This window comes from Pangasianodon hypophthalmus, chromosome 16 (assembly GCF_027358585.1).
Source record: "Pangasianodon hypophthalmus isolate fPanHyp1 chromosome 16, fPanHyp1.pri, whole genome shotgun sequence".
Lineage (NCBI taxonomy): Eukaryota > Metazoa > Chordata > Actinopteri > Siluriformes > Pangasiidae > Pangasianodon > Pangasianodon hypophthalmus.
The window spans coordinates 8,318,123-8,343,485 of NC_069725.1; the positions used below are offsets into that span (position 1 = coordinate 8,318,123).

General features: G+C 38.4%; 2 protein-coding genes across 4 annotated transcripts; one reads left to right on the forward strand and one right to left on the reverse strand.

Moving 5' to 3' along the window:
- Nucleotides 1–1,422: 1,422 nt before the first annotated feature.
- htr6 (5-hydroxytryptamine (serotonin) receptor 6) lies at nucleotides 1,423–2,483 on the forward strand. Its single transcript, XM_026921163.3, has one exon. It carries the CDS (start codon nucleotides 1,423–1,425, stop codon nucleotides 2,338–2,340), a length of 918 nt encoding a protein of 305 aa, XP_026776964.2. The 3' UTR covers nucleotides 2,341–2,483.
- On the reverse strand, nucleotides 2,367–15,290 carry tmco4 (transmembrane and coiled-coil domains 4). Of its 3 annotated transcripts, none has more exons than XM_053240844.1 (15): nucleotides 14,966–15,290; nucleotides 13,498–13,648; nucleotides 13,219–13,393; nucleotides 13,088–13,115; nucleotides 12,869–12,998; nucleotides 11,845–11,942; nucleotides 10,854–10,997; nucleotides 10,428–10,547; nucleotides 10,058–10,222; nucleotides 9,223–9,359; nucleotides 9,002–9,086; nucleotides 8,755–8,872; nucleotides 8,559–8,676; nucleotides 4,962–5,394; nucleotides 2,367–3,797 (listed from the first exon to the last, which is right to left on the reverse strand). In XM_053240844.1, the coding sequence occupies exons 1-15, from the start codon at nucleotides 15,003–15,005 to the stop codon at nucleotides 3,646–3,648; spliced, it is 2,094 nt and encodes a 697-aa protein (XP_053096819.1). In that variant the 5' UTR covers nucleotides 15,006–15,290; the 3' UTR covers nucleotides 2,367–3,645. The 3 variants fall into 3 exon arrangements, with proteins under 3 accessions (XP_053096819.1, XP_053096818.1, XP_026777149.2); XM_053240843.1 differs by having other exon boundaries at nucleotides 2,367–3,800; XM_026921348.3 differs by lacking the exon at nucleotides 2,367–3,797 and having other exon boundaries at nucleotides 4,347–5,394; nucleotides 14,966–15,288.
- Between the last annotated feature and the right edge of the window lie 10,073 nt (nucleotides 15,291–25,363).

Consider the following 25,363-nt stretch of genomic DNA (forward strand, 5'->3'; position numbering starts at 1 on the left):
TCTCTGTGTCCTCTGTTTTTTGATATAATATAACAACACAGAAGTCAAACATTGTATTTGCTCAGAAACCTTAAATCATAATTAACATTCTTTATGGAATTGTGATAAGTATCCAGCTGCTTCTGGTCTTCACACTGAAGTGCAATCCTGTGAAGCACCTCTTCATTATAACACACCAATGATGTTACATGTAATTGCACATTATTTGGATTTTTTTTTTAAACCCAACATGCACAGAAAGTGGACAGAATTTTCTGATTAAATCAAACTAAAACTAATTGCTGGTTTAAAAAAAAAAAGTATAATAGAAGCATAACTAGTTTTTTTTTTTGTTAACATCGTTGTCAGGAAAAAAAGTCAGTTACCAGCCAAAAGGATTGGTTTACTTGTTTGTTTGCTTGTTTGTTCTTTATCTTTGCATACCTTCAGAGTTTAATTAGATTGAGGTACTTTAGACTTTTGCTTCAGTCAGTTAAATTACCTAATTGCTTATTGTTTCCCATGCCACCAATTTACTCCAGCAGAAACACTCAGCTACCCAATATAGATATAACACAGAGGATGGAGAAATACAACATAATGTGACTATAGAAAACAAAAATTGTTTTGATGTACATCAGAACTAAAAATCCTCTGCATAAATGTTTCTAAATTATTCTTTAGTGTAAAAAAATGCCCCTCTTCATTAATTCGGAATTAGCGCTGACTGTGAAAGTGCATAAGCATGCATTAAGTGTGTGATGCTTAGACACGTTCTGTTCTCGCTAGCAGCATGCTCAGTTAGGAGGCACACTGGAGTGGAGGACACAGGGATTAAGAGCAAGAAGGAGAGAAAAGAAGTGCGCTAACACACAAACTTGTAGTACACCAGTAGACAATTCCAGATACAACACTACACAAATGCACATACACTATCATAGAGCTTATAATACAAGTAAATTGCAAACCATTATTCTTTTAATTACCTAACAGGTGCTACATGTATAAAACACTGGATTCTTGTGCTCTCACAGCGCTGTATCTCTCTCCCTTACACACGCTCACAGTGAAGCCCACCTCTTGCTTGCCCTCCCCCAATGTGTGTCATCATGACACGCTGCTTTGAAACACACTTGACAAGCACGAGATTACTCACACTGGTGCTAAGCATGGAAGAAGCCAGACGTAGACAGGGCAATGTGCAATTTTACCACTCAGCTTTTCTCTGAACTGAATTCTTCAGCTTCTGAACACATCAGGAAACTCATCTAACCATGCCAGAGAGAGACTTGAGGGGATTCCTACAAATGCAGGATGCTATCTCTGCTCACCTGAGAGGCATGTGACCTGCAGACTTTCTGAACCACGCGAATTGGAGATATTTGTTTTGGCACTATATCTCCATCAACAGATGAGACCAGACGCCACAGGTGGGTTTGTACAATGAGTGACTCCACTTTTTCGTTGGCAGAAGGTGTGGATCATAACCTTAACGGGAGCAACATCCATACCAATGATGTATGGTGCATCAGTGGAAGTGGTCCATGGCTCCTGGCGGTCATTATGTCCCTCATTATTCTGGTGACAGCTTGTGGGAACATCCTGCTGATAGCGCTGGTGTTCGCCCACCGCTCATTACGCTGCACGTCAAACTGCTTCCTCGTCTCCCTCTTTCTATCTGACTTGATGGTAGCTCTGGTGGTGATGCCACCTGCCATGTTGAACGTTCTCTGCGGCACCTGGGTGCTCTCTCCCGGGTTCTGTCCCGTCTGGCTTTGCTTTGACGTCATGTGCTGCAGCGCCTCCATCCTTAACTTATGTGTGATCAGCCTGGACCGCTATCTCCTCATTATCTCTCCATTACGCTACAAGCAGCGCATGACCCCTCCCCGGGCTTTGCTGCTCGTGGGTGGTGCTTGGGGATTGGCAGCACTAACATCTTTCCTGCCAATAGAGATGGACTGGCACAGTCTAGGTATGCAGGACCACTCTGGGCATGGCATGATCAACACTACAATCCCATGGTTGAGCTCCTACTATCCAGCTTCATACTTCCAGCTCTCCAACTCAGGCACGCTGTCTTTACAATGCCGTCTGCGAGTCACTCTGCCTTTTGCCTTGGTTGCCACTTTCCTCACTTTCTTCCTTCCATCGACGGCCATTTGTTTCACTTACTGCCGCATCCTGCTGGCCGCAAGGAGGCAGGCACGTCAAGTAGAAGCTCTCACATATCCTCCATACCCACAACATTCACCTGGAGAACCATCCCGTCCTCCATCACTTGGACATGCTGCTCAAGAAGTAGATGACTACAGCCACCAGGATCCTCCAGTGATGCGCCAGGCTCCGGTAAGAACATAAATCAAGCAGTTAAGGAAGTGAGAGCAGGTATGAAATAAGGAAAAATGAAATAAAAATTGTAAAATTGTTGCACAAAATTTTACTTTGCAAGTGAATTATACAACCATATGCCCTTGCTGTAGCCTTGCCTTTTTGCTCTTCTACTGTATTTTCCCAGTACATAAAAGTAGAATACAGCAATTGCTGATGATGTCCTTCATATAATCAAAGAAAAACTGTGCAAAAGAACCTTGAAAGGGCTTTAAAAAAATTTCCAAAGAGCGTTTTCATAATGCTCTTGAAAACTCATAGAATATATTAAATAATTTTCTGAGAAATGGGAACATAAACAATCACCACCAACTTAGAGAACATGCCTCATTTAAGAAAAATGAAACATTAGTCAAGACTGTTTGAATGCGCCTGGCCTTCCCCCTCACAGCTGTCGGTAAACAGCGAACGGCGTCTGGCTCACAGGCAGGGGAAGAAGGCGCTGAAGGCTAGTCTGACACTGGGAGTGCTGTTGGGACTGTTCTTCAGTGCATGGCTGCCCTTCTTCATCACCAATATGGCACAGGTAGGCATCCCCAACTCCTTGGTTATTAAAAGTCGTTTTGACATTTGTTCTACATTTGATTTTGACCTTTTTAAGTTTGCTTAAAAGGCACAAAATTTTTCTAATTATGCTTAATTACACACCTCAGTGCCAGCACAAACAATGCGTGATGGCCTGATGTTTGAAAGACAAATAAACTCCCCTATTTAAATCTGTAATTAGACCCATTTTGCATTCACTAATTCACCAAGCTCACACCCCCTATCTGCACTGACACTCTTCGCCCACAGAAAACACCACCAGCATGGAGCGTTTTTGGGCCCCGTCTGTCTCTTTCCCTCCTTCACACGCAATATGGTGTGTGAATATCTCCCTGTCTCTCTCTCTCTAACACACACACACACACTTTTCTACCCTTTTCATCTTTCCTCAAGCCTCCCCTTCACCTTTTCTCTGTACACACTAGACATCATTGACATTTTCCTTTCTTCTAGCCTGCTCTGTATATTGACCCCCTTCTTGCTCCTCAGAGTGACCTTTGTGTGTTGTTTGTTTAGGCTGTATGTGAGTGCGTGCCTCCTTCTCTGTTTGATGCCATTACTTGGCTCGGCTACTGTAACAGCACCATGAACCCTATTATCTACCCGCTGTTCATGCGGGATTTTAAGAGAGCCTTGGGGCGACTGTTGCCCTGCTGCTGTTCTTCTCACATCCCCAGACGTCCATCTCCTCCACTCTCCCTTTCTCTGCGCAATTCAGGAGAGCCTCAGTTACAGATAGAGCCACCTTCGACTGCTTCCGACCCGCCACAGCCTCCTGCTACAGCCACAGATGCTGTAAACCTGCTTGATGCTGAACACGCAGAGATTCACCTGCCTTTGCTTCTGCCCAACCAGGTAGAAACGCTTGACTGAGGGTGCCCCTGCTGAGCAAAAAAAAAAAAAAAAAAACACACTGTGGACATATGAATTCATATAGTTTACATGAAATGAACTAAGACAGGAAGAAAACATGGCGGTAGTGTTAACATTCTATTAAGGCCGCATGTTGAAATCATCACCCTTGCCGAAGACGTGTGGGGGCGGTGTTAAGACAACCAAATCAAGACAGCATTACAATGTGAGGATGAGCATGCACGTAATCCGGGATGCATTTAAAACAGAATTACACAGCCAGCAACGCATCTATTGCTACTAGCATTGCCATAACAACCACAACAGCAGATGGAAGGCAAGATGAGTGAAAGAAATGAACTAATGGCCACCATAATGTCAAGTGGCTGTTGGTTAAGCCATAAGTTTTTTTTAATTAAAATTATACACTGGTTTTCAGGAAATGATTTAGACAATTTAGACTAAATCTACATGAAGAAAAATAGTATGTGTAAATTGGTGAACACAAAGAAAACATATCTTGAATCTCTATGATTGGTCAGAATGTTCACAGGACCCAATAAAAATGATAGGGCTCATTTTAATGTTTCAGGGCTCATTTTAATGTTTCAGGCTTCTTAAATAGCAGTGTTGCTGTATGATTGACAAATAATACATGGTGCAGTGCTAATTTCCAGAATGGAGTTTGCACAAAATGAACTGTTTCTACTTCACAGTGTCTGCAGAGATTAACACAAAAATTATTTTAAATTAATTGAGACAAGTTTAAGGAAATTCCAGCTTATATAATATTCCAATTTGTTTTATTCCAGTATGCACCACTGCTTCATTTAGTTTAATGTTTTTATTGCTGTAAAACACTTGAATCAACTCTTGAAAGCCTTTATAATTAGCAGTCAAGATGTATCAGGTGTTTTTCAGCAAAAAAGCACTAAACAGCAGCATATTGGTACTCCAGTAAAAGGACCATGTGGCACTGATTTAACCTTTAATCTCATCTGAATCCATTCGCGCCATCATTGTGTGTTCTGTGACTGGGCTATGAAGTGAGTGTGTATGCAGCGTTGCAGAATAAGGCTGTTTGCCTTTGGCTGCTTGATCCTGCGTGGGACATTCGGTTCTTTTAGGGTGGGGTGTGATCATATGTTCGGTAGACCAGTGTTTGGTGTCCCATTCCCAGGAAATGCACTCACTGTCTGTGTCACTTTGACCCTCTTCCTCCTGTATGCACTGACAGTCTGAGCCTTCAATGCCCTGAGTGCAAGTGAAAAAATTGCTGTCCTTTTGTGCAGTCTCAGAGACACTTAATGAGTCTAGCAAGTCAGATATGTCTGGAATATCCCAGCCATTCTCCTGTGCTCTCCCAGCACTGTGTTCGTCTCCTTCAGTCTCTGTGAATTCATTCTTCACATTAGCCTCCTCACTTTTGTTTGAAGCCTCTATAAGGTGTTCCTCACGTTGTCCATTCTCTTTGATGGGCTGGGCCTCTAGAGTGTCCAGTTTCCCCTCACTTAACATCACTGAGTGAGAATGGCCAGGTGTAGTTTCAGCTCCCTCCTTTGTAGGAAAGCCAACTGCTACAAGGATAGTGTCCATCTGACGCATGTAGTCCAAGTGACCTTTGACCTGGGAAAGATAAAAAGGTTAGATTTGGTATCTTTAAGGAACTAATTTTAATGATTTTGATACAATTACAGTCCCCTATGAAAGTATTGGATTGGCAAGGCCATTTCCTGATATTTACATCTAGATGTGTTAAACAACTTAGAACATGGCACCTTTACTGGCAGACTACCCAATTTTTAGGTGAGCAAAAGTATTGGAACAGATTAGAGTCTTATAGTAACTGAACGTAAATAGCACTTAATTTTTGACTGCATATCTCTTGCTTGCAATGACTACATCGACACCCACCCACAAGCTGCTGCTGCTGGGCCCTTAGATAAGGCCCTCAACTGCTCAGTTGCATAAATGTCTTGTATAAGTCTTTTGTGATGCTTTTCCAGGCTTGTACCGCAGCTTCTTTCAGTTTTTGTTTTGGTTTCTCCCTTCAGTCTCCTCTTCAGGAGGTGAAATGCTTAATTGTGTAAGGTAATTGACTTGGCAAGTCTAAAACCTTCCACTTTTTTTCCCCTGATGAAGTCCTTTGTGTGTCTTGCTAATTGATGAAGCTCCTCCTAATTAGATTGGATGCATTTCTCTGTAAATTGGCAGAGACAATGTTTCTGTAGACTTCTGAATTTATTCTGCTGCTACCATCTTAAGTTACATCATCAATAAAGATTATGTTCCAGAAGCAGCCATGCAAGCCCAAGCTATGACACTACCTCCACCATGCCTGACTGATGGGCTCATACGTTTTGGATCATGTGCAGATCCTTTCTTTCTCCACACTTTCACCTTCCCATCACTTTGGTAGAGGTTAACCTTAGTTCCAGATCTTCTGTGGCTCGTTTCTGTAATTCCAATCTGGCCTTCTGATTCTTACTGCTCATGAGTGGTTTGCATCTCATGGTATGGCCTCTATATTTCTGCTCTCAAAGTCTTCTGTGAACAGTGGATTGTGATACCTTCAGCCATGTCCGGTGGAGGCTGTTGGTGATGTCACTGACTGTAGTTTTTGGGTTTTTCTTAACAGCTCTCACAATGTTTCTGTCAACAACTGCTGTTGTTTTCCTTGGCTGACCTCTTCAGTGTCTGGTTGTTAGTACACCAGTGGTTTCTTTCTTTTTCAGGTCATTCCAAATTGTTGTACTAGCATATGCCCAAAGCTTGTGCAGTGGCACTCATTCATATCCCTCTTTTTTCAGCTTCAAAGTGGCTTGCTTTTCTTCTAGCTATCTTGTCTTCATTTTGGTTTATCCTTTTTAATAACAAATGCAGTCTTCACAAGTTAAATCCAGGGCTCACACCAAGAGTATACATTCAGAGCTATTAAATGATTAAACAATCAATCTAAAAGGGCACACCTGGGCAACAAGAAAGCCCTGTCAGTCACATCTTCCAATATTTCCGATCACTTGAAAAACAGGTGGGTTCAAACAAAAGATGCCATGTTTTAAGTTTACACAGCTAGGTGTAAATATCAGCAAACGAAAACTGAAATCCTGATCTACTGCATCATATTCATCTTTTGCTCTCAAACCCAAATGTCTACAGTGTATAGCGAAAAACAAAAGAATTGGCCATGCTGTTCCAATACTATCAGAGGGGACTGTACATTCATTCTGTTTTGTATTTCATGTATGTTAATTTCAAAAGTAAATAATGTCTCTGGATTAATTTAATGACTGAACAATATGTTAGGAAAACCCATCAAGTGTTGCGGCAGCTAAATTCTGACAAACGGCCTAACACACCAATAAATAAATAAATAAATAAATAAATAAATAAAGTCCGATTTGGGTTTTCTTCCTATAGCATAATTTGACACTTCAACTTTAAGAAAGCTTTCTAAACTTGTCTAGGCTTTCTGCAAAGATTATGTTAATTAACCAGTGTAACAAACACTGCTGCAGAAACAGCTATAATCTGTGGATAAAGGCAGGTAAAATAGACACAGTTTTCATGGTAACATTTATAATTTTTTTTAATTTAATACATATTAAAATCAATGCAAATGAAATAAATAAATAGTCAATCAGTGTGTTGGTGTCTTTCAATGGAACTGTTGTAGAATCCTTAAATGCAATTTTCTATCTTTTCACTTTTGGGTAACCCACTTTAAAAAGCTTTATACCACAGCAATGCTGAATTCTTGAATCTGATTGATTAAAAGGTGTTGATTAATTTTCTATAACAATAGCTTTGACAATAGTGCTGGCTGTAATTCAAATCATAGGTTTATATTAATGCACTCATTTTAATACATTATCATTTTTATGGTAACAACTAACTGAGATATGTACAAAAGAGAACTATAATTCAGTTCAGAAGAAAATAATAAAAGATTTCACCATGTGAAATAGACCACCATGCATGGAAAAAAACACCATGCTGAAATACTGCTTCTGTATTGTATTTGTGGTCTTTTAAGATTGACCTGCAATATTTTGACCAACCATTTTACCTGTGCTCACAGTAGAGAATAAAAAATGCTGTGATTTATCAGAGGGCTCACTTGCAATTTGCAGCATTTTGCAACAGAAGAATCGCAATAAAATCTGGTATTGCAACTCCTATGCACAATAACCATCACCAGTAATATTGATGCCTGTAGGTTTCAGACTTCTAAATAGACTTCTACTCTGCTGCTGATTGATCAAGGTTCTGCTGCATCTTTTAATCAATGTCCAATGAAAGGGTTTCCTTATCACATAATCCTTTATTTACTTTCAGTCACATGGACCAGTGTTTCATGTGCTACTCAGTAAGACAGGCAGGGTAATCTCTCACTACACTGCAGCAGAAAAAGGGTGAAACTGAGTAAAATATCTTCACTGTGTTGTTTTGTGTAACCTAAAACAAAATGAATAGTCTATGTTTATTGCAATGCATTTTCCTGTAAATGTATTCATTGCATCATTCACCATCATTCTCAACATATAAGAGAATGACTGCTATGTTATATGAATGTAATTATTTGTGCATGGCTTTACTTTGTGCCTGGATTTTCAAAGCCAGGTTTAGAGTACTTATGTAAATTTACTACATTTAATTATTTATTACAGCTGTGCACATTTTGATCCCATGATTAAACTGGGGATACAGTAATCCCATAACATTCTAAGGACAGATGCTGGACAGATGCTCCTATGAACCTGGCAATTGTATGTAGGCCGTTTACTCACCACAGAAGACAGATCCACGTTAATTATGCGGCGATTATTTGAGTTGATTGGCTGCAACCCTGCAACAGACAGCTGAACAGATGAACCTCTATAAACAAATCCAAGAAGCCAATCTCCCCTAAAAGAAAAAACAAACAAACATCAATTTCAGTGTATTCTTGAAATACTAACTATAAATGCAACGTCTTCTCCTAACCTGCAATAACCATTGACAATCTTCCCAGCAACAACCTTCGAGAGCCGCTTCCACGTTTTCTCTGATCCGTCCACAGGCGCTCCAAGCAGAACCACATCCTCTATGACACCTTCACTACCTGGCCAGCAATGAGACATGACGTATCTTTCAATGTGCAGGATGAGATAAGGCTCACAAGTGGAGTCACACGCTTCATATCGATATTTTGACCTTTCCATTATACACGAGATACAAAAAAAAAATGTACCTTTGTCATTGGCAAGTTCTTCCAAACAGAAATAGATCACTCTAGCTCCAAGGCTAAAACCAATCAGACTGACAGGTCGCTTTCCCTTTGTTCAGACAGAGATAGCAGAAAAGAGAGCACTAATGATACCATCTTAATTAGAGCTTCTGTACAATCTGTACAAATGTGAAGAGCTGCACAGAGCTGTCAGTGAAAAAATTTCTATCCAACACCTCACAAACCTGTTGCCTGCTCCGGAGGACTTGGGCGAGATGCTTTCCCACCTCGGCTGAGCGACTCAGACATACTCCCCATGGGTTATCAATCACGCTCGCCACCGCCAGCAGAGATGCGGGCCAGGTGAGCGCAGTAACGATGCCTGTGCAGGAGGAAGACCAGAAATGCTCAGGCTTTAAAGCATTAAATATCTACTTTTAACTTGAAGTTAAGACGAAGCTTTACATTTAGAACTGTACTAGATTTTCTTCTATATATATTTCTGAAAAAGACACACTTGTTTATTCCCAAAAGTGAAAAGGGAGAAAACTTCATTCAAAGATTCCACTGCGACTGCAGCACAGGAGCATTGTGGATATTTTGCCAGCCGTTATCTGATTATAAACTGAACTGATGAGACTTATGTACATAACAATCCAACAATGTGATTAAAGCATGGCATTCACTGTGTGAGGAAGCCCTATTCTGACCAAACTGGAGATTACTGGCAGCTAATGAATCATTTACTGAGTTTTTAAAGTTGCAAATTGTGCATTTATTTCATCAAAACAACTATATTTTTGACCAAAAACAGAGACAAACTGTTTGCACACATGTACCAAAAAAAAAAAAAGAATTATATCTGATTAATTGTATAGACTGAATTCACGTAAATATTTAACTGCCAAAAAAAGGTAAGGATCTGTGTACATGTAAACATACATATATAAATCATATATAAATGTCATATATAAATAAAATGTACTAGAATTACCCATTGTCAGTATGTAAAGCAGCTACTGATTTCAATGCATTTAAATAATGTAGCACCAAGCTCAATGACGTAATTAAACAACTCACCTGATAGCACTGTGTATTTGAGGGCCTCCTGGGCCACAATGCTGACCAGCCCATCCCACAGTGTGTCCAGGACAGAGCCCAGATTCTGTAGGTAGCGGGACTCCCACTTCAGACAGTACTGCTCTCCACAGGCACCCAGACTCTGCCATGGAGCCTGAAAGGAACCTAGCCGAAAAGATGGGTCAATCCATGACAAAATGCCTTTTCAGGTTATTTCTGCACATTTTCAATGTGTCTGATTTCAAAACAAAAATGAAAGGGTGGTCTACAAATTTCTTATGGAAATATGTTTAAAAAATGTTTCTGAGTAACTCATAGGAAGTCTGTTACAGTGTTGTAATTGGTTAATAAAGCTGGAATGAGTACTGACTGTATTTGCCACTGCACAGCCATCCTGTTACAGCCACAGTCACATGAAGGTGCTTCCCTGAGTTTAAAGGAAGGAACTCAAATTCCTCAATTGCACCAACTCGCTTGTTCATCTTATAGCCTAGCAATGGAAAAAAGAACAAAACACAATATCAGTGGTGACAAAATCAAACTTCAAAAATGCAAAATCAAAGAAACAATCAAGGAGAGCAAAAACCATTCTAAACGTGTCATTAGATAGACTGTGAGCTCAAACCTCAGGCTTGCCCGGAAGACAGTCCCTTGAACAAAGCTTTTAACCTTCAACTGCTCTACTATATGTTTGCATTCTCTCCTATTTCAGCTGTAAGCTGTTTTAGCTAAAACGCCTTCCAAATAATTAAAAGTAATGAAATGAAAAACAATGAGACAATTTACATCAGCTCACCAGTTAATCCAGCTCCTGCAGCGCCAAACAGGGAGGCCATGATGGCAATACCAGTGGCTGAGCCCAGAACGGCGGCTCCTCCTGCACCCAAAACTGCACCTGCTCCCGCAGCCACTAAAGGTGCAGCCAGGCCCCCCGTCACACCTAAACACACAACAAAGCATATTTATTCCAGTTAAATATCACTCAGCTAAAAGGCACTACAGCAACGGATGGTGCGTGCAATGTTGCTGACCGGCCTTTACTGAGATACACTGTATGGCCAAAAGTTTGTGGACGCCTTTAGCATTAAATATTTATTTCTAACTCAAATTTAAGACGAATCTTTACATTTGTACTAGATTTGTGCTCTAGAAAATTGCATTTGTTTTGTTAGGGAATAACATCAAATAAATCATGATACACAATGCCTATATGATCCTAGTGCCAAAATAATTGTACACATCTACGTAATAATTTGATAACTGCAACAAATCATATTCTGACTATAATAAGATCAGTGTGTTTACATGTGCTTATGTAAAACTCCAGTTGTGCATGAGTCATTTAATATAATTTAATATCAATTCATTAAATCAGATTAATTTTACGAGTATCACTAAAGTAGCTAATAGTTTGTTTATATTTTTCAGCTGCAAGGTGATAATTAAACTAGAGTAGTTAAACTATTTTACCACCCTAGCAGCAGATAAACATTTTTTTTCAGCATTCACAATATGTGGTTGCCCTTCACATGGTGAAATTTTTCTACCATATACAGTTCTGCGTATAACATGTTTGTTTATTCCCAAAAGTGAAAAGGGAGAAAACAATAAACATATTTAACATATTTTATTTAACATAAGCATATTTATTATGCTTTGTAATGGGATGTACAGCAAGCGCATATGGGTGTGATAGTCGTGTGTCCACAAACCTTCTGGCCATATAGTGTGAATGCATTATGCAGTATTGCTTGCATTCAAAGGAATAAGCAAGTGTTTAAACACACCTAGTACTGTACCCCCACCAACAGTGGCAAGACCTATCAGCAAGTAACGCCGCAGTGCACGCCCTCTTTCTTTCTTCCGTCTTCTTGATGACTCTTCTCTGTGCACAAATTCAGAGCACAGAACTTCAACAGACAAAATACTAAACTGAAATGAAACTTCTACATATTGTGCTATGCTTGGAAATATAACAGGCGTGATGTGACATGCTTAAAGACTGCATTTATTTTAAATATTATGTGTTCTTGCTAGATTGCATGAATGCCATGATTCATCAAAACACCCACAGAGACTTTCTGAAATAGTACAGAACAGAGACACCATTTTATAAAGTGGTCAGATTGCTAAAATCATAGTTATTTAAAAAGAAACAGTGAATACTGTTTTAAATGAATCCTAAACCCCTTAGAATTCCCCAAACTGAAGAGTTTAAGAAAAAGTGTACAATAATAATAATAATATAGGGTCATGAGCAAAGCAGAGGAAAAGCAAACCTTGTACTTACTCTCATAATAAATCCGGAATGAATGCAACATGACACAAAAAAATAAAACAGTCATTTCCTTGTTGTTCATTAAGACTACTCACAGACTCTAACTGCTCATTGATCTGAGAGATTCATTAGACAGACAGACATGGTTACTACATGGGGTATGACAATCCACTGAATCATTTAGACTTTGATTACAGACAGGCATGAGTTTGCCATGAGCTTATAAATATTTTCATATGGGTCTATTGCATTTTAAAGAAATAAAATGTAAGCAATTATCCATTTACATGATTTTGCACTGGAGCTACAAGATTAATGTAGATAACAAGTTTGTCACCCAAAATCTGTATCAAGCAAATATCTTTGGTGATCATTTACATTTGAGAAAAACTGTGTAAGGCTGAACCATTCCCATTAGATAATATCCTTCAAACACATTATGCAAGACAAAAATTCTACTAACAATAACTTAGTGCTATTCAATATTTTAACCAATAATATAAAATATAAAAGTAAACAAGTTTATCTCTTACTCGCTCTCCTCCCCTCCCTGTCTCAACCGTTCTCCGAGTGTCTCCTCAAAATCTTCAAGCTGCTGAGGACAGACACGCAGTAGGCAGCTGACATGTCGGATCAGGACGCGAGCCCTGGCATCATACTCACCTGGAACAGGAGAGCAGGAGCATAATAAAACCACTGTTTTCACAACAGGAATCATAAGAGGTAGTCAAAAAGATGAAAAGGACCCTCACCATCTCGGATAGAGAAGGAAACAAGATCCTGAGAGAGAATGAAACAGAGCAGAGCAGGTGGTTACAATGCCAGCAGTGTTGGGATTACACAAGCACTACTGTGGGCTGATAAACTGTGTGCATTTACACACCTGTGTAATAGGCAAAGCTCCAGTGCTGAGTAGTGGCTCTGCCTGAAGAATGGACAGGAAGGTGTCACTGCCTTCGCACCCAAGTCCAGCCAGGAAGGCCTGCATCACTGGCATTACAGACTCGTCAAGACCCAGCCAATGCACTAAGCCTTCCAGATACTGCTCCCGAAATGACCTGCCGGGAGGAAATCATTCAAATTGTATAAAGATGCTCTTTAAACGTCTAACAAATAATGGGTAACTTACAATATCAGATTTAAATCATGTTTGCTCTGCTACCTTTGTTCTGATCCTGAGAAAAGGTGACCGAGAGACACACCACACAATGCGGCGTAGGCAAATCGGCCAGGTTCACTGAACTGCCTTCCGATTGCCGCTTCTTTTGTTGACTGAACTTTGCCATTTAATTTGGGTTCTTTTCCTCCTGGGTCTGTCAAGAGAAAAAAAAAGGCACAGCATAACTAAAAAAGTAGTACATGGTAGCAAACATGTCAAAATAATGAAAAAACTAAATGTAACTTGACTTAAAGCAAATTCTAGTAATAGCAAACTTAATTATTATTCTAGGAATTACATATAACAAAACAATTTGAACTTAGGAAAACAAACTTATTATTCAGTAATAGCACCCTTTTTGTTGATTAAAAATTTTAATTTACATAGAAAAAAAAAGTCATTTTCTGGTCTTCACGATAGAGGACTTTTTATGGTTTCTCACCTTATTTTTGCCTTAACATTAAGAGAAATTGAGGAAACGACTCTCTCGCTGCTACAACATAAGTGATAAGAAGAACTAACTTGTTTTTTGGATATCCCATAACATTAAATGTAAATATAAACATCAAAAGTGTGACATCTCATTATTTATTAAGTAATTTGCTGTGGTATAAGAGGAACAAAACATGCTGTTACAGGAAAATAATCAGCTTTACATTGGGCATCAAAAGACCCTTTTGATTAGTTTCCTATAACAGCACGGCCTGTTGTCTTTTACTCTTTTCATGTTTAGTAGTACATAAATTGTTCACAATATCTACATTATTCATAAACTGAGCTTCTGTTTGTGATAAACTGTCAATTCAAAATTTCGAATTTCTCAATTTCTTTTAATAAATGTTCTTTACATTCTTCGCATTTCTGCATTCATTGCTTACGTCTTAATGTCTTAAATGACAGTGACTGTTGTGTTTTGTGTTTTTTTAAAATTCCTTCTAAGTTTAGTACAAGGTTTAACGATTGTGACAGTCAAACCCTTGCTGTGTAAAACCCCAAATGTACAACCTGAATTCAAAACCTAGTATCTCATAATGTTAATAGAATAATCTTGCAATTTTCTGTTTAGTTTGTGCAGAACACTCTAAGGTTTTATTATATATTTTTTGGTTATTACTAGTTATTTTATTTAAGGGATATGACAACCAGACTGAAAAGTGTGATCACCCTGAGTTCCCTGTTATTCACTGTCAGGCCTGCTTTCTTTAAACTTCACTGTCCAAGCACTCAGTACAGCATGTACTGATATGTTCGACATGGAAGTAGTCATACTATTTTACTTAACAGCATAAAACTCTGTAGATTGAAAAGCAGCTCTTAGTAATGACAATAGTGCAAATACAATAATGGTTACTTTCTGCTACATCATTTAATCCCACATTCCTTCAGTAGGCTAACGTTGGTTAGCTAAACAAGTTGGCTGGAGGAAGTTTTCACATTGCTAACAAAGCTAAAATGTGCCTCGTTAACTTACCTAAAGCTAAACCCGAACTTTCTCCATCTGCTGAGTCCATGCTCCCAAAGTCTGGCCCTTTAGCCCCGGAGCCTCACTCCATAACATCCATGTTCATCCATGTACTTACGAGTCAAATCAAAGTTCAGTTTTTCAACACGTAACGTTTCCTCCCTCATGTACGTGTCCAATCCAAACCCCCTCAGCTGCAAGCCAACACACTGATTTCACCCACTTTAACGTTTACACAACCACAAACTTTCAATTCATTTCAAAAAGAAAATGACATGACGCATTTCACAGATAATGGTTGACACATATACAATGCACAGTCCGGAAATGCGCTTTAAAAAAAACACACACCAAAATAAAAGTGTAATACCCGTGTTGGGCGGGAGGGGGCAGCACTGACTCAAGTGTTTTATTTAGTGTCTTGGCTTTAAATTACAGTCAAAAGCGTTTTTGTCTCCTCAAATCGGGTTCAAGGAATAATTCATGTGCAATTTAACAAAACATAAAAAAGTATGAAGCGTTTAGTTTCAGCTGTAACAGACTGACCTACTGTAGGCTAGGACAAAACACTTTCAAAAGACAAAAATTCTTTGTATTCATGTAGATAGGACAACATATCTATAACTGCCAACCATGTCTTAATAAGACAATATTAACAAGCTGAATTTTTTCATTCATTCATGTTCAGTAACTACTTTATCCTGGTCACAGTGGATCTGGGAATACAGCCTGGATGGGATGCCAGTCTATTGCAAGCATGTGCACGACACACACACACACACACACACACACACACACACACACACACACACACACCTAGGGGCAATATAGTGTTGTCAATCCACCCCCTGGCATGACTTTGGGAGGTTGGACGAAATCAGAGAACCTGGAAGAAACCCACGTGGACATTGGGAGAACATGTAAAACTCCACACATACAGTAACCCGAGCTGAGAATCCACCCATGGACACCGGAGCTGTCGGGCAGCAACACAGTCTGCTGTGCTGCAAAATTTTGAACATTTAATTTAATTTAAAAGTTGCATTGTATTTTGACTGAAAAACAGGCCATGTCCTATGGCAAATCTGATTTGCTTTGATTGTACCACGTCACAACTAACCTGCATAGCGGAGGGCTTTGTTTTTCATTGCTCATCATCTTCTGTGAAAATGTAAAACACATCAAAATCAATGTTACATTAAAGCCAGAAAAACAAACACACTTCAGATTCAGGATTTGAATGCATTGATGGAAAAAATTCTTTAATCTCTTGTATAGAGCTTAAATTAGAGAGCATCGAGCAACTGTTTCATCTGGCCCACATACCCTCAAGGAATTGATGGTAAATACTTTTCTGAATCTGGCTGCCAGAACACATTCACATTTCAAAATCCATTTCTGAAGGCAGAACGTACTGAAATACTGCACAGGTATTAAATATGGTTGGCTGCATTTAGGACATTTTGGCCCAGAATCCAAATGTTGTGGCAACATTAAATGTGCCAGCTTACACCTGAACCCCTTTGGCCAACAATACATTTGTCATTGCCTTTGGCGCTATGCACAATACCCGGATTTGACAAAGCATGTTTATCCTCTTAGAGCCAAATTTGGTCTTGCAGATCAGGGGAATTACTTCTACAAATGTGAACACGAATTTAACCATATATTGAGAGAAACAAAAAAGTCTGTTCAGGCAGATGATTCATCACATACAGTATCTGGATGAAAATGTAACCATGTAAGCACATTACATCAACTGGGAGGATAACTCTCTCTCTCTCTCTCTCTCTCTCTCTCTCTTTCTCTCTCCCCACACCCCACCTTCAATTGTTCCATTCCTGCCTGGTACCATACATCCATAATGATACATCTGCATCTGTGTGAAGGAATGTATAGTATGTAGGAGAACTTTAACTGAGGTTAAAAAACAAGCCAGTCCAAAACAGTTGCTAGAGTCCGAAACCTTTTTCCATGTTTGTTCATTCAGAATTTCAAAATTCTTTTACTGTATTTTTTAAAACTTGTAATATCTTAGCATTGCCTTACAGTGACTCACAGATTGTGTTCCAAATACTGTTTTAAGATCATGTGCTGTCTTTTTGACATTTTAAGATCAAACCACAAGAAGTGGTAACTTTTTATGCTCCTAAAAATCAATTAATATTATGGTCACATTAAGGTTCCCTTAGCTAACATTATTTACTGCATTAATAAACTGCAAATGATGTTAACCAAGTAATAAAACAAATTACCACATGTATTGATTGCCATTTGTTTAAATGTGAATTAAATACACCCCACTGATTAATGTTTATTTAGTCCATAACTAAAAATAATTCACATAAATTAAATTATCCAAAAATCATAAATTATCCAAAAGTAAGTTACAGCATATCACTAAATGTTAATAATTTACTGAAATCTGTTGTAAATAATGGATTGTACATATTACTATTCAGTTCTGAATTTTGCAGTTAACAAATGCACATATGATCAATAAGGAGTTGTTCATACTGGTCATTGGCTTAATTTTACTCAGTTATTACTCAGTGACTTTGGTTTATGCAAGGGCTAATTATTCAGTCTGTTGGTTTTATTATAAAAAAAAAACAATTAATACAAGAGTTACATTGTATTAATATTGAAGTACATGGTTTGTTCATGTAAACTAATATATAATGTCAGTTAAGGAAATCATAATGTAAAGCATTGCCATTATTATTATTATATTATTATTATTATTATGACTTGATTATTGTTATGGATTATCTGCTTTCCCATCAGTTCTTTTAGGATGTACTTCTCCTTTTTGTACATGCTGCTACAGGAATGTAAAAGCCATCACCATCATCGCTTGTCAGAATCTTCACTGATGGACTGTGAACTGCATGACCCTGTAAAATGGCTTCCTCCATCACTCATTACACTATAAATGTTTAGTCGGGAGGACTGGTTATGTTCGTGCCCACATACACCTGGAACATGGAACAAGGATTTATTGTATAAATATATATTCCTTATTTTCAGGTGACTTCAAATGACAGTCATTGCAAGTGACTTCTTACTGAATGTACAAGGCAAAATATCAAGAAATGTTCATGTTTTAATATTTTCTCCATAATCAATTTTTAATTTTATAATAAAATGCAAGTCAGCCTTCTCAGCATTTCTCAGTGGTAAAATAAATTCAACAATAGGTAATGTGGAAATATTGTTGCTAGTACGCCATCACACTGATAAACAATCTGCATGCTCAGCAACTGCAATAAGCCTGACTAATTGCAACAAATTTTACAACAGATGCCTAGGGAATTTAGGGCACATTCCTGAAAAGTATTCTTTCTTCCACACTGTACTTTCACATGAGCTAGGCTTTCACTGCATTAGGGAATTATTATTCACATATTGGTCTTAAGACATTTCATCCCCAAAAAGAGGAATTTGTATCGTTATGCAAATGTCTGTCATTATGTCATTAATCTCTCTGGATGTGATTTTAACGAACTGCTGATACAACAGTCAGTTGTCTTTTTGGCACATCAATAATTAAATGAAACAGATCACCTATGATGTAGTCTAACAATAACTGTCTTCTCTGAGTCATCAGCAGTCATATGTCGACTCAGTGTGATGTGTAATGAAGGCAATGTCAGCCAGGCAGGTACAGACTAGACACAAGGAAAGACAGTAAGCCTGTGAAAAGATTAGTGTTAAAACCAGACAACACTATAAATGAGGAACATGGAAACCAGACGAAACTAAGAAAAGGAAGGATGTAGGGAGATTCATCGCTTAAAATCATATGCAAAAATAATGTACAATTCTGTTTATTGTACTCACATTGAACAAATGTGATCTGGTATAAAGGCCCAAATGATGGACTGTACTTACAGAACAAAACAAATGTAGATGCTGGACACTTTTTGCTCTATCCATTCCTATCATCCTAACATTAAGGAAGGGCAAGGCTTGTAGCAGATATACAGTAGCTACCAAACTCTGCAGTACCACTTCTGTCTAAAAATTGTATAAATTGTATATTGTACATAGTACAGCACAAACTGTTGGTTAGGTTAGCTAGCTAACATCAAGCAGCACTGAATGCAATCCAGCACTATTGTTTACAACATGCAGGTTTTAACATCATCAAGAACAAAACAATTAGAATTTAAATTTTATGAAACTCTCATATAAAAAAAAAAAAACATTTAAAATTATGTTTTGGGTCTTCATCTTAGTTTAATTAATAAATAATTTTCAGACCCAACTAAAAAGTAGGAAAGAAGGAACACAAGAATTGCCAGAAAAGGGACTCTTAACAATATGAGATACTCAGTGTCACAAAAGGGCCAGTCAAGCAAATTAGTCTACTATAAATAGACATTTTCACCAGTATTTCAGGATAAGAGCTTATAAGAGCAAAGAATGCAGCCACTAGGCATCCATTTTTGCTTTACTAGGGCACTCACATTCACTAATAACCACTAGTCATTGCTATTGTTCTGATTTTTATGCCAGGCGAGACTATGGTGTGTGTTTTTGTAAGTACATCCGCACAAGGATCTGTCAAGACAGGTCCTCCCTACAAGGGGCTATTCTCAGACAGTTTGGCAAACGATCAGAGGCAGAATATAAACACGCCCTCTGACATCCACCTATTCAGTTAAAGTAAACACCTAAAAGAGACAGCACACACAAACACACGCTTATACAAATTTAGACTTGATTTAGATTCTGACACCCACAGGGGGGGAACCAAACTCCACGAAACTGTTCTCAACATGTACTCATATGTGCACACTGTAGAGAAGAGTGGACACAGCATTTGTATATACGTTAGCATGGATAGTAGTCAGCTGGACACTTGAGGAAATCATGGGGGTGGGAGGAAGTGAGAATAGGTCATGAATCAACTGTGGAAGAAACTAACGGCTAGTGCAGCTGTATTAAATTCTTGCCAAGTTAAACCAAGGAAAATAAAAGGAACGTGACAGACATTCACAGATGGATTTGCAAGAAGGAAAGAGTATGAATAGAGTGGACTGAGTTTATTTTCTCCTTTAGTTTTGTGTTTGATTAACATTCACCAAGAGAGAGTAGTATGATCTGAAGTGTTGAATAAGGAGGCTAGCAGAGAAAAAAGTGACAACCGTATAAGGATTTACAGGGCGAAAAGTAGTATTCCATAATACATAATACTGTTTTTTTTCTGTGTCAATGCCAAAAGAGGAGATGAATAGGAAACTGTGAGTTAAAGATGCTTGCAGATCTGAAGGCTGACATAAACACCTCTTGACAGAACAAGTAGATGGGGAATTTGCTGCCTTGAACTTGACTTGATTCAGCAGCATTTGCTAGATTCTCCACGTAGGATACTTACCTGTTATACAATTACGTCAGTGACCTTTAAGTATGCTTACTCATAAGCTAAAGTGTCGATGACACCACTCCCTCTTGGTGATCTAGAGCAGTAGTTGTAATCAAATATAGAAAAGGATATGAATCAGTTCACCCCTTATCTTACAGGTCATTATGCAGATAAAGTGATTATAAATCATAGCAATTTAACCATTACAATAAGTCATCCACCCAAACTCAGGGTACTCCTTCTTTATCCCATTTTTCTCTAGCCTAAAATATGTTTTTAGGAATTCTTCTAAGGGATGTGAAACACTTCCCTTGTCTTTGGAATGCCATAAAAACCTCAGCTGGTCATTCATAAAGGGAAATACTAGCTCTGCTCAAAATTGGGACATTGTCACATTGGCTTTTGGCAGGAAAAGCATGTTAAGGGCTACATAGATTTCACTTGCCAAGGGACATCATGGAGCATCTCTGTGGAAAACTTATAAAATGGGAGTCGGTCCCTGAGAACTGGGAAAGTATGAACCCTAAAATACTAAAACAATTTTCTGGTTTTGTAACCAAAGAAAAATAAGGTCATATGGTAACGGTAAGGAAAGAGAAGACTGCAAGTACCTTTGGAAGAAGGCAAACACGGCTGTGACAGTAAAATATTTAATATTACCTAATTAATAGGCACAACTGTTTCCATTCAAAAAAATTGCTTCCAAATCACAAAACATGACACTTATAGGTTATGGTCTCAAGGCTATGTGCCCATAACTGCTCCAGACATTTGGATATCTATAGGCTATATATTGATTGCTTATAAATGGTTTTTACACACAATTTTATAAATTAGCATTTTAATCTGTTTTTTATATATGTGTATACATATATATATATATATATATATATATATATATATATATATATATATGTGTGTGTGTGTATATATATATATATATATATATATATATATATATATATATATATATATATACTCATACATATATACACACACAGATCAGCCATAACATTAAAACCACTGACAGGTGAAGTGAGTAACATTATCTCGTTACAATAGCACCTGTCAAGGGGTAGGATACGTTAGGCAGCAAGTAAACAGTCAGTTCTCGAAGTTGATGTGTTGGAAGCAGGAAAAACGGGCAAGTGTAAGGATCTGAGCAGCATTGACAAGGGCCAAATTTTAATGGCTAGACGACTGGGACAGAGCATCTCCAAAATGGCAGGTCTTGTGAGGAGTTTCCGGTATGCAGTGGTTAATACCAACCAAAAATGGTCCAAGGAAGGACAACCGGTGAACTAGCGACAGAGTCATGGCACCCAAGGCTCAGTGATGCGCATGGGGAACGAAGGCTAGCCTGTCTGGTTCAATCCCACAGAAGAGCTACTGTAGCACAAATTGCTGAAAAAGTTAATGCTGACTATGATAGAAAGGTGTCAGTACACACAGTGAATCGCAGCTTGCTGACCACTGTCCTCCGCCGAAAGCTCCTACAATGGGCACAAGAGCATCAGAACTGGACCATGGAGCAATGGAAGAAGGTGGCCTGGTCTGTTGAAAACCTCCAAAATCCATTTGAGCATCTGTGGGATGTGCTGGACAAACAAGTCCAATCTGTGGAGACCCCAACTCGCAACTTACAGGACTTAAAGGATCTGCTGCTAACATCTTGGTGCCAAATATCACAGCATACCTTTAGAGGTCTTGTGGAGTCCATGCCTCACCAGGTCAGAGCCGTTTTGGTGGCACAAAGGAGACCTACACAATATTTTTATTTTTTATTTCCCAGTTTCAGTCTGTTTTTGGTTTAGTCAGTCTTAATGTTATGGCTGATTTTATATATATATATATATATCTAAGCTTGAGTTGGGGTTTTAAGTCTAACATCTGTACACTGCTGCCATATATTTCTATATCTCTCAATAGAAATAACCTGTTCAAATAAAAATATAATTAAAAGAAATTAGTGACATCTTAATGCGGTGAAATATACTGCACATAGCCAATGGAAACAACATTAACTGATAAATCAAAGCTTGCATACCAACAGATGGGGGCCAGAAAAGAATCCATGAAATATTCCTGGCAGAAGGAGTACAGACCTTGAGAAGGGAAAAGTGGAAGTCAAGGCCGAAAGAAAGGCTGGCGTGAAGGGAAATTATGGTGACGCAGTTATTGATAAATTGTACTTAAGGCCAGGAAGACAAGGGCATTCAGACAATTCATAACAAACACAGGATGGAAGGCTGGACAATCTGCTTGAGTTTCCAGAGTATTTTTGGTATTAGGAGGATGTTAATTATTTATTCTACCCAATGCTCATTAACACAGGGGTCACAATAGGCCTTAATACCCTAGTGTGTCATTTCCTATTTCCATCTCTTGGAGTTCCCCTGTGCTAAACATTTAGCCAATTTTCCTCCTTTCATTATTTCAGTGTATTCATTTCAGCACACTATTATTGTGAAACCAATAAATATTTCCATTCACTGATTGGACCAGTGTATATGAAATGTAAATAATTTTGTAGAACAGTATATCTGTATAAATTTTGCCAAAAGTAAATGAGGTGAACCGAGGTAAAATAAGGTGCTAACTCTCCCTGCATAGAACAGCAGGCTTCACGGACACTGGACAAGGCATATACAGGTATACAGTACTTCTGGACCAATAGTACACTTTTAAATGTCCATGATCATATCCGGTGCTGGAGGGAAGTAAAAAAAAAAAAAAAGACTTTCTAAAAGCAATGCTTTCATTAGAGCTACTTCTAAAATATTTCTCAAAACATTTAGCTGAAGCATTAAATCTGTCAAAATAAATAAAAAGAAAAATGTATGTCAATCTTTAGGTTTGTGTTCTGTCATTTATGATGTATTTCTATTCTCCTGTGCCAGGAAAGCTGAACTGGGCTTTCTGCTACTGTGCCCACTGCCATCTATGCCAGTACTTCTCTCATGTTTCAATGACACAGTCCCATAAATCTGACAGGTGAGATTATTTTTATATTCAATTGGAATGTTGCTACAATCTCTTTAATGATGCAAAACTCAAGTGTAACTCAGTGCAGTTTTACTTATTGGCCTTTTATAACACTTTTCTTTAGGGTAGTAAATGCATTTCTAGTTCTTGATATTAGTGGTAAATATTTTAGCCTTCATAGAAAGGTTTATTACAACTAGGAGTTTATAAGCAAGTAATGAAGTGAACGGCACAGTGCAGTGGGTAGCTAAAGGGTTGATCCTGAGCTCGGGTTATTGTCTGTGTGGAATTTTGCATTTTCTCCCCATGTTTTCACCCAAAAACCTGCATGTAGGTGGATTTGCTATGCTAAATTGGCCCTAGGTGTGAATGAGGGCGTCCAGGGTTCATCCAGGTTGTATTGAAAAAGTGAATAAATGATTAAATGAATAGTATTATTGTTTTATTAGAAAAAAATGTTTTATTCCTATAGTCCCTTTCTCACCCTAAAAAACGCAATGATTTGCTTTTAATGCAAATGTACCTTTTGCTACGGTATACAAAGGATTCTTCAGGGGTTGTTTAGATAGTTATGGATTCTTAGCTTCTTAAAGAGGTTCTACATGATAACCCTCTCTGATAAGGAAACACTCTGTTCTACAAATAACCTTTAAAAGTTCCCATAAAGAGTCATGTCAACACCAGAAACGGCATCCAACTACAACACCCAGAACACAGCGTGGCCTACAAACAAGGCTGCCACGGACTACAACACCCAACAACCATGTCACATTCACTGGCTTACTGATTACATACATGTGAACTCAGTCACTCAATCACAGTACATAAGGACTTTGACACCACCCATTCAATATGAAGCGTACGCTCTGTGTTGCACAGCAGCTGAGACCAAGCTTTTATCTTGTCATAGTCTTTCTGGTTCTTGATCTTGTTCTAATTTTCACATTTTGCTTTGCCTAGTTGATGTTGTTTGCTCATCGCCTGACCATTGCCTGTTTGTTGACCATGATTTTGTCTAATGATTTGGATTCTCTTGCATGCTTTTTAAATAAAGCTATTGTTTACCTGCATTTACATCTGTATCTGCTGCCTGATACAAAGGGAGAAAGAAAAGAAGCCTTAAGGGTTCTAGACTGAACCTTTTTTCCTAGTGTACAAACCAATCAATTTAATTTGAGAATTATGTTATACAACACTTGATTTGGATGTCAGCACTTCTTTGCCATACGCTTCTTGTGCAATAGATATTTTGATTTCCATTCATAGTCATCTCTGGAAAGTGATTACACCATATCTATAGGATGCCATTACGTCATATTTTCTGTGTAAAACAAAATAAAGCTCTATGGTGAAATATGCACGACTGCTTGTATACACTTGTGGTCGGCGTTGTTGGAGATTTTTATCTCACCTCTGCAGCAGGCCCATACCTGCCTCTAAATGGTTCACAAACCCATACAACTTTGGGAAAGACCTCTTTCCAGGGTGTGAATGGGTATTAGAGCCTAGGTAGGTATCTGAGCTAGCTGAATATGAGGTATGGCGCCCTTGATGCAGCTTGTATTCCAACTCCTAAAATACGTAGTTATCATTGGTTATCTATGTTGGTATAATTGTTCAGACTGCAAACAGCCCCAAGGTACCTTGTCTAAACTGTGCATTCTAACATGCATGCATATCCTACAGCTATACACATTCCAGGACAAGGTTTTAGCAGGTGCACAGATCTTGATTTACTGCTTCTGCTGTATTAACTGCTCACAATATGCAAGTCACTGGAAGCTTTGGACTAAGAGAATAGGGAAATCCTTCCCTATGACTACTGAGGTTTAAAAGGTAAATGAAGTAATTAATTGTTATATGTTAGTACAGCTGAAAATTGAGGACAATATATGCTCACCAGACTGGTCTTTTACAACTAGTCTGTGTTTGCTTACTGGGTGTGTTGGTCCACGTCACCCCTTGTTGAAGTTCACAGGGGTTTAAGCATCAAGGATTTCTAAAACTAATTTCCGCTGCACACAAATCAGGATATGTGGAGGACAGATACG

Bases quoted from the DNA above. Each gene is read 5' to 3' on its own strand.
- tmco4 (XM_026921348.3), bottom strand. From the start codon at position 15,005: ATGGACTCAGCAGATGGAGAAAGTTCGGGTTTAGCTTTAG. The intron at 10,998-11,844 runs GTGTGTTTAAAC...TTGTGTGTTTAG, and splicing joins TGGTGGGGGTACAGTACTAG to GTGTGACGGGGGGCCTGGCT. The intron at 8,873-9,001 runs GTACATTTTTTT...ATTGCTGGCCAG, and splicing joins AGAACTTGCCAATGACAAAG to GTAGTGAAGGTGTCATAGAG.
- htr6 (XM_026921163.3), top strand. From the start codon at position 1,423: ATGAGTGACTCCACTTTTTCGTTGGCAGAAGGTGTGGATCATAACCTT.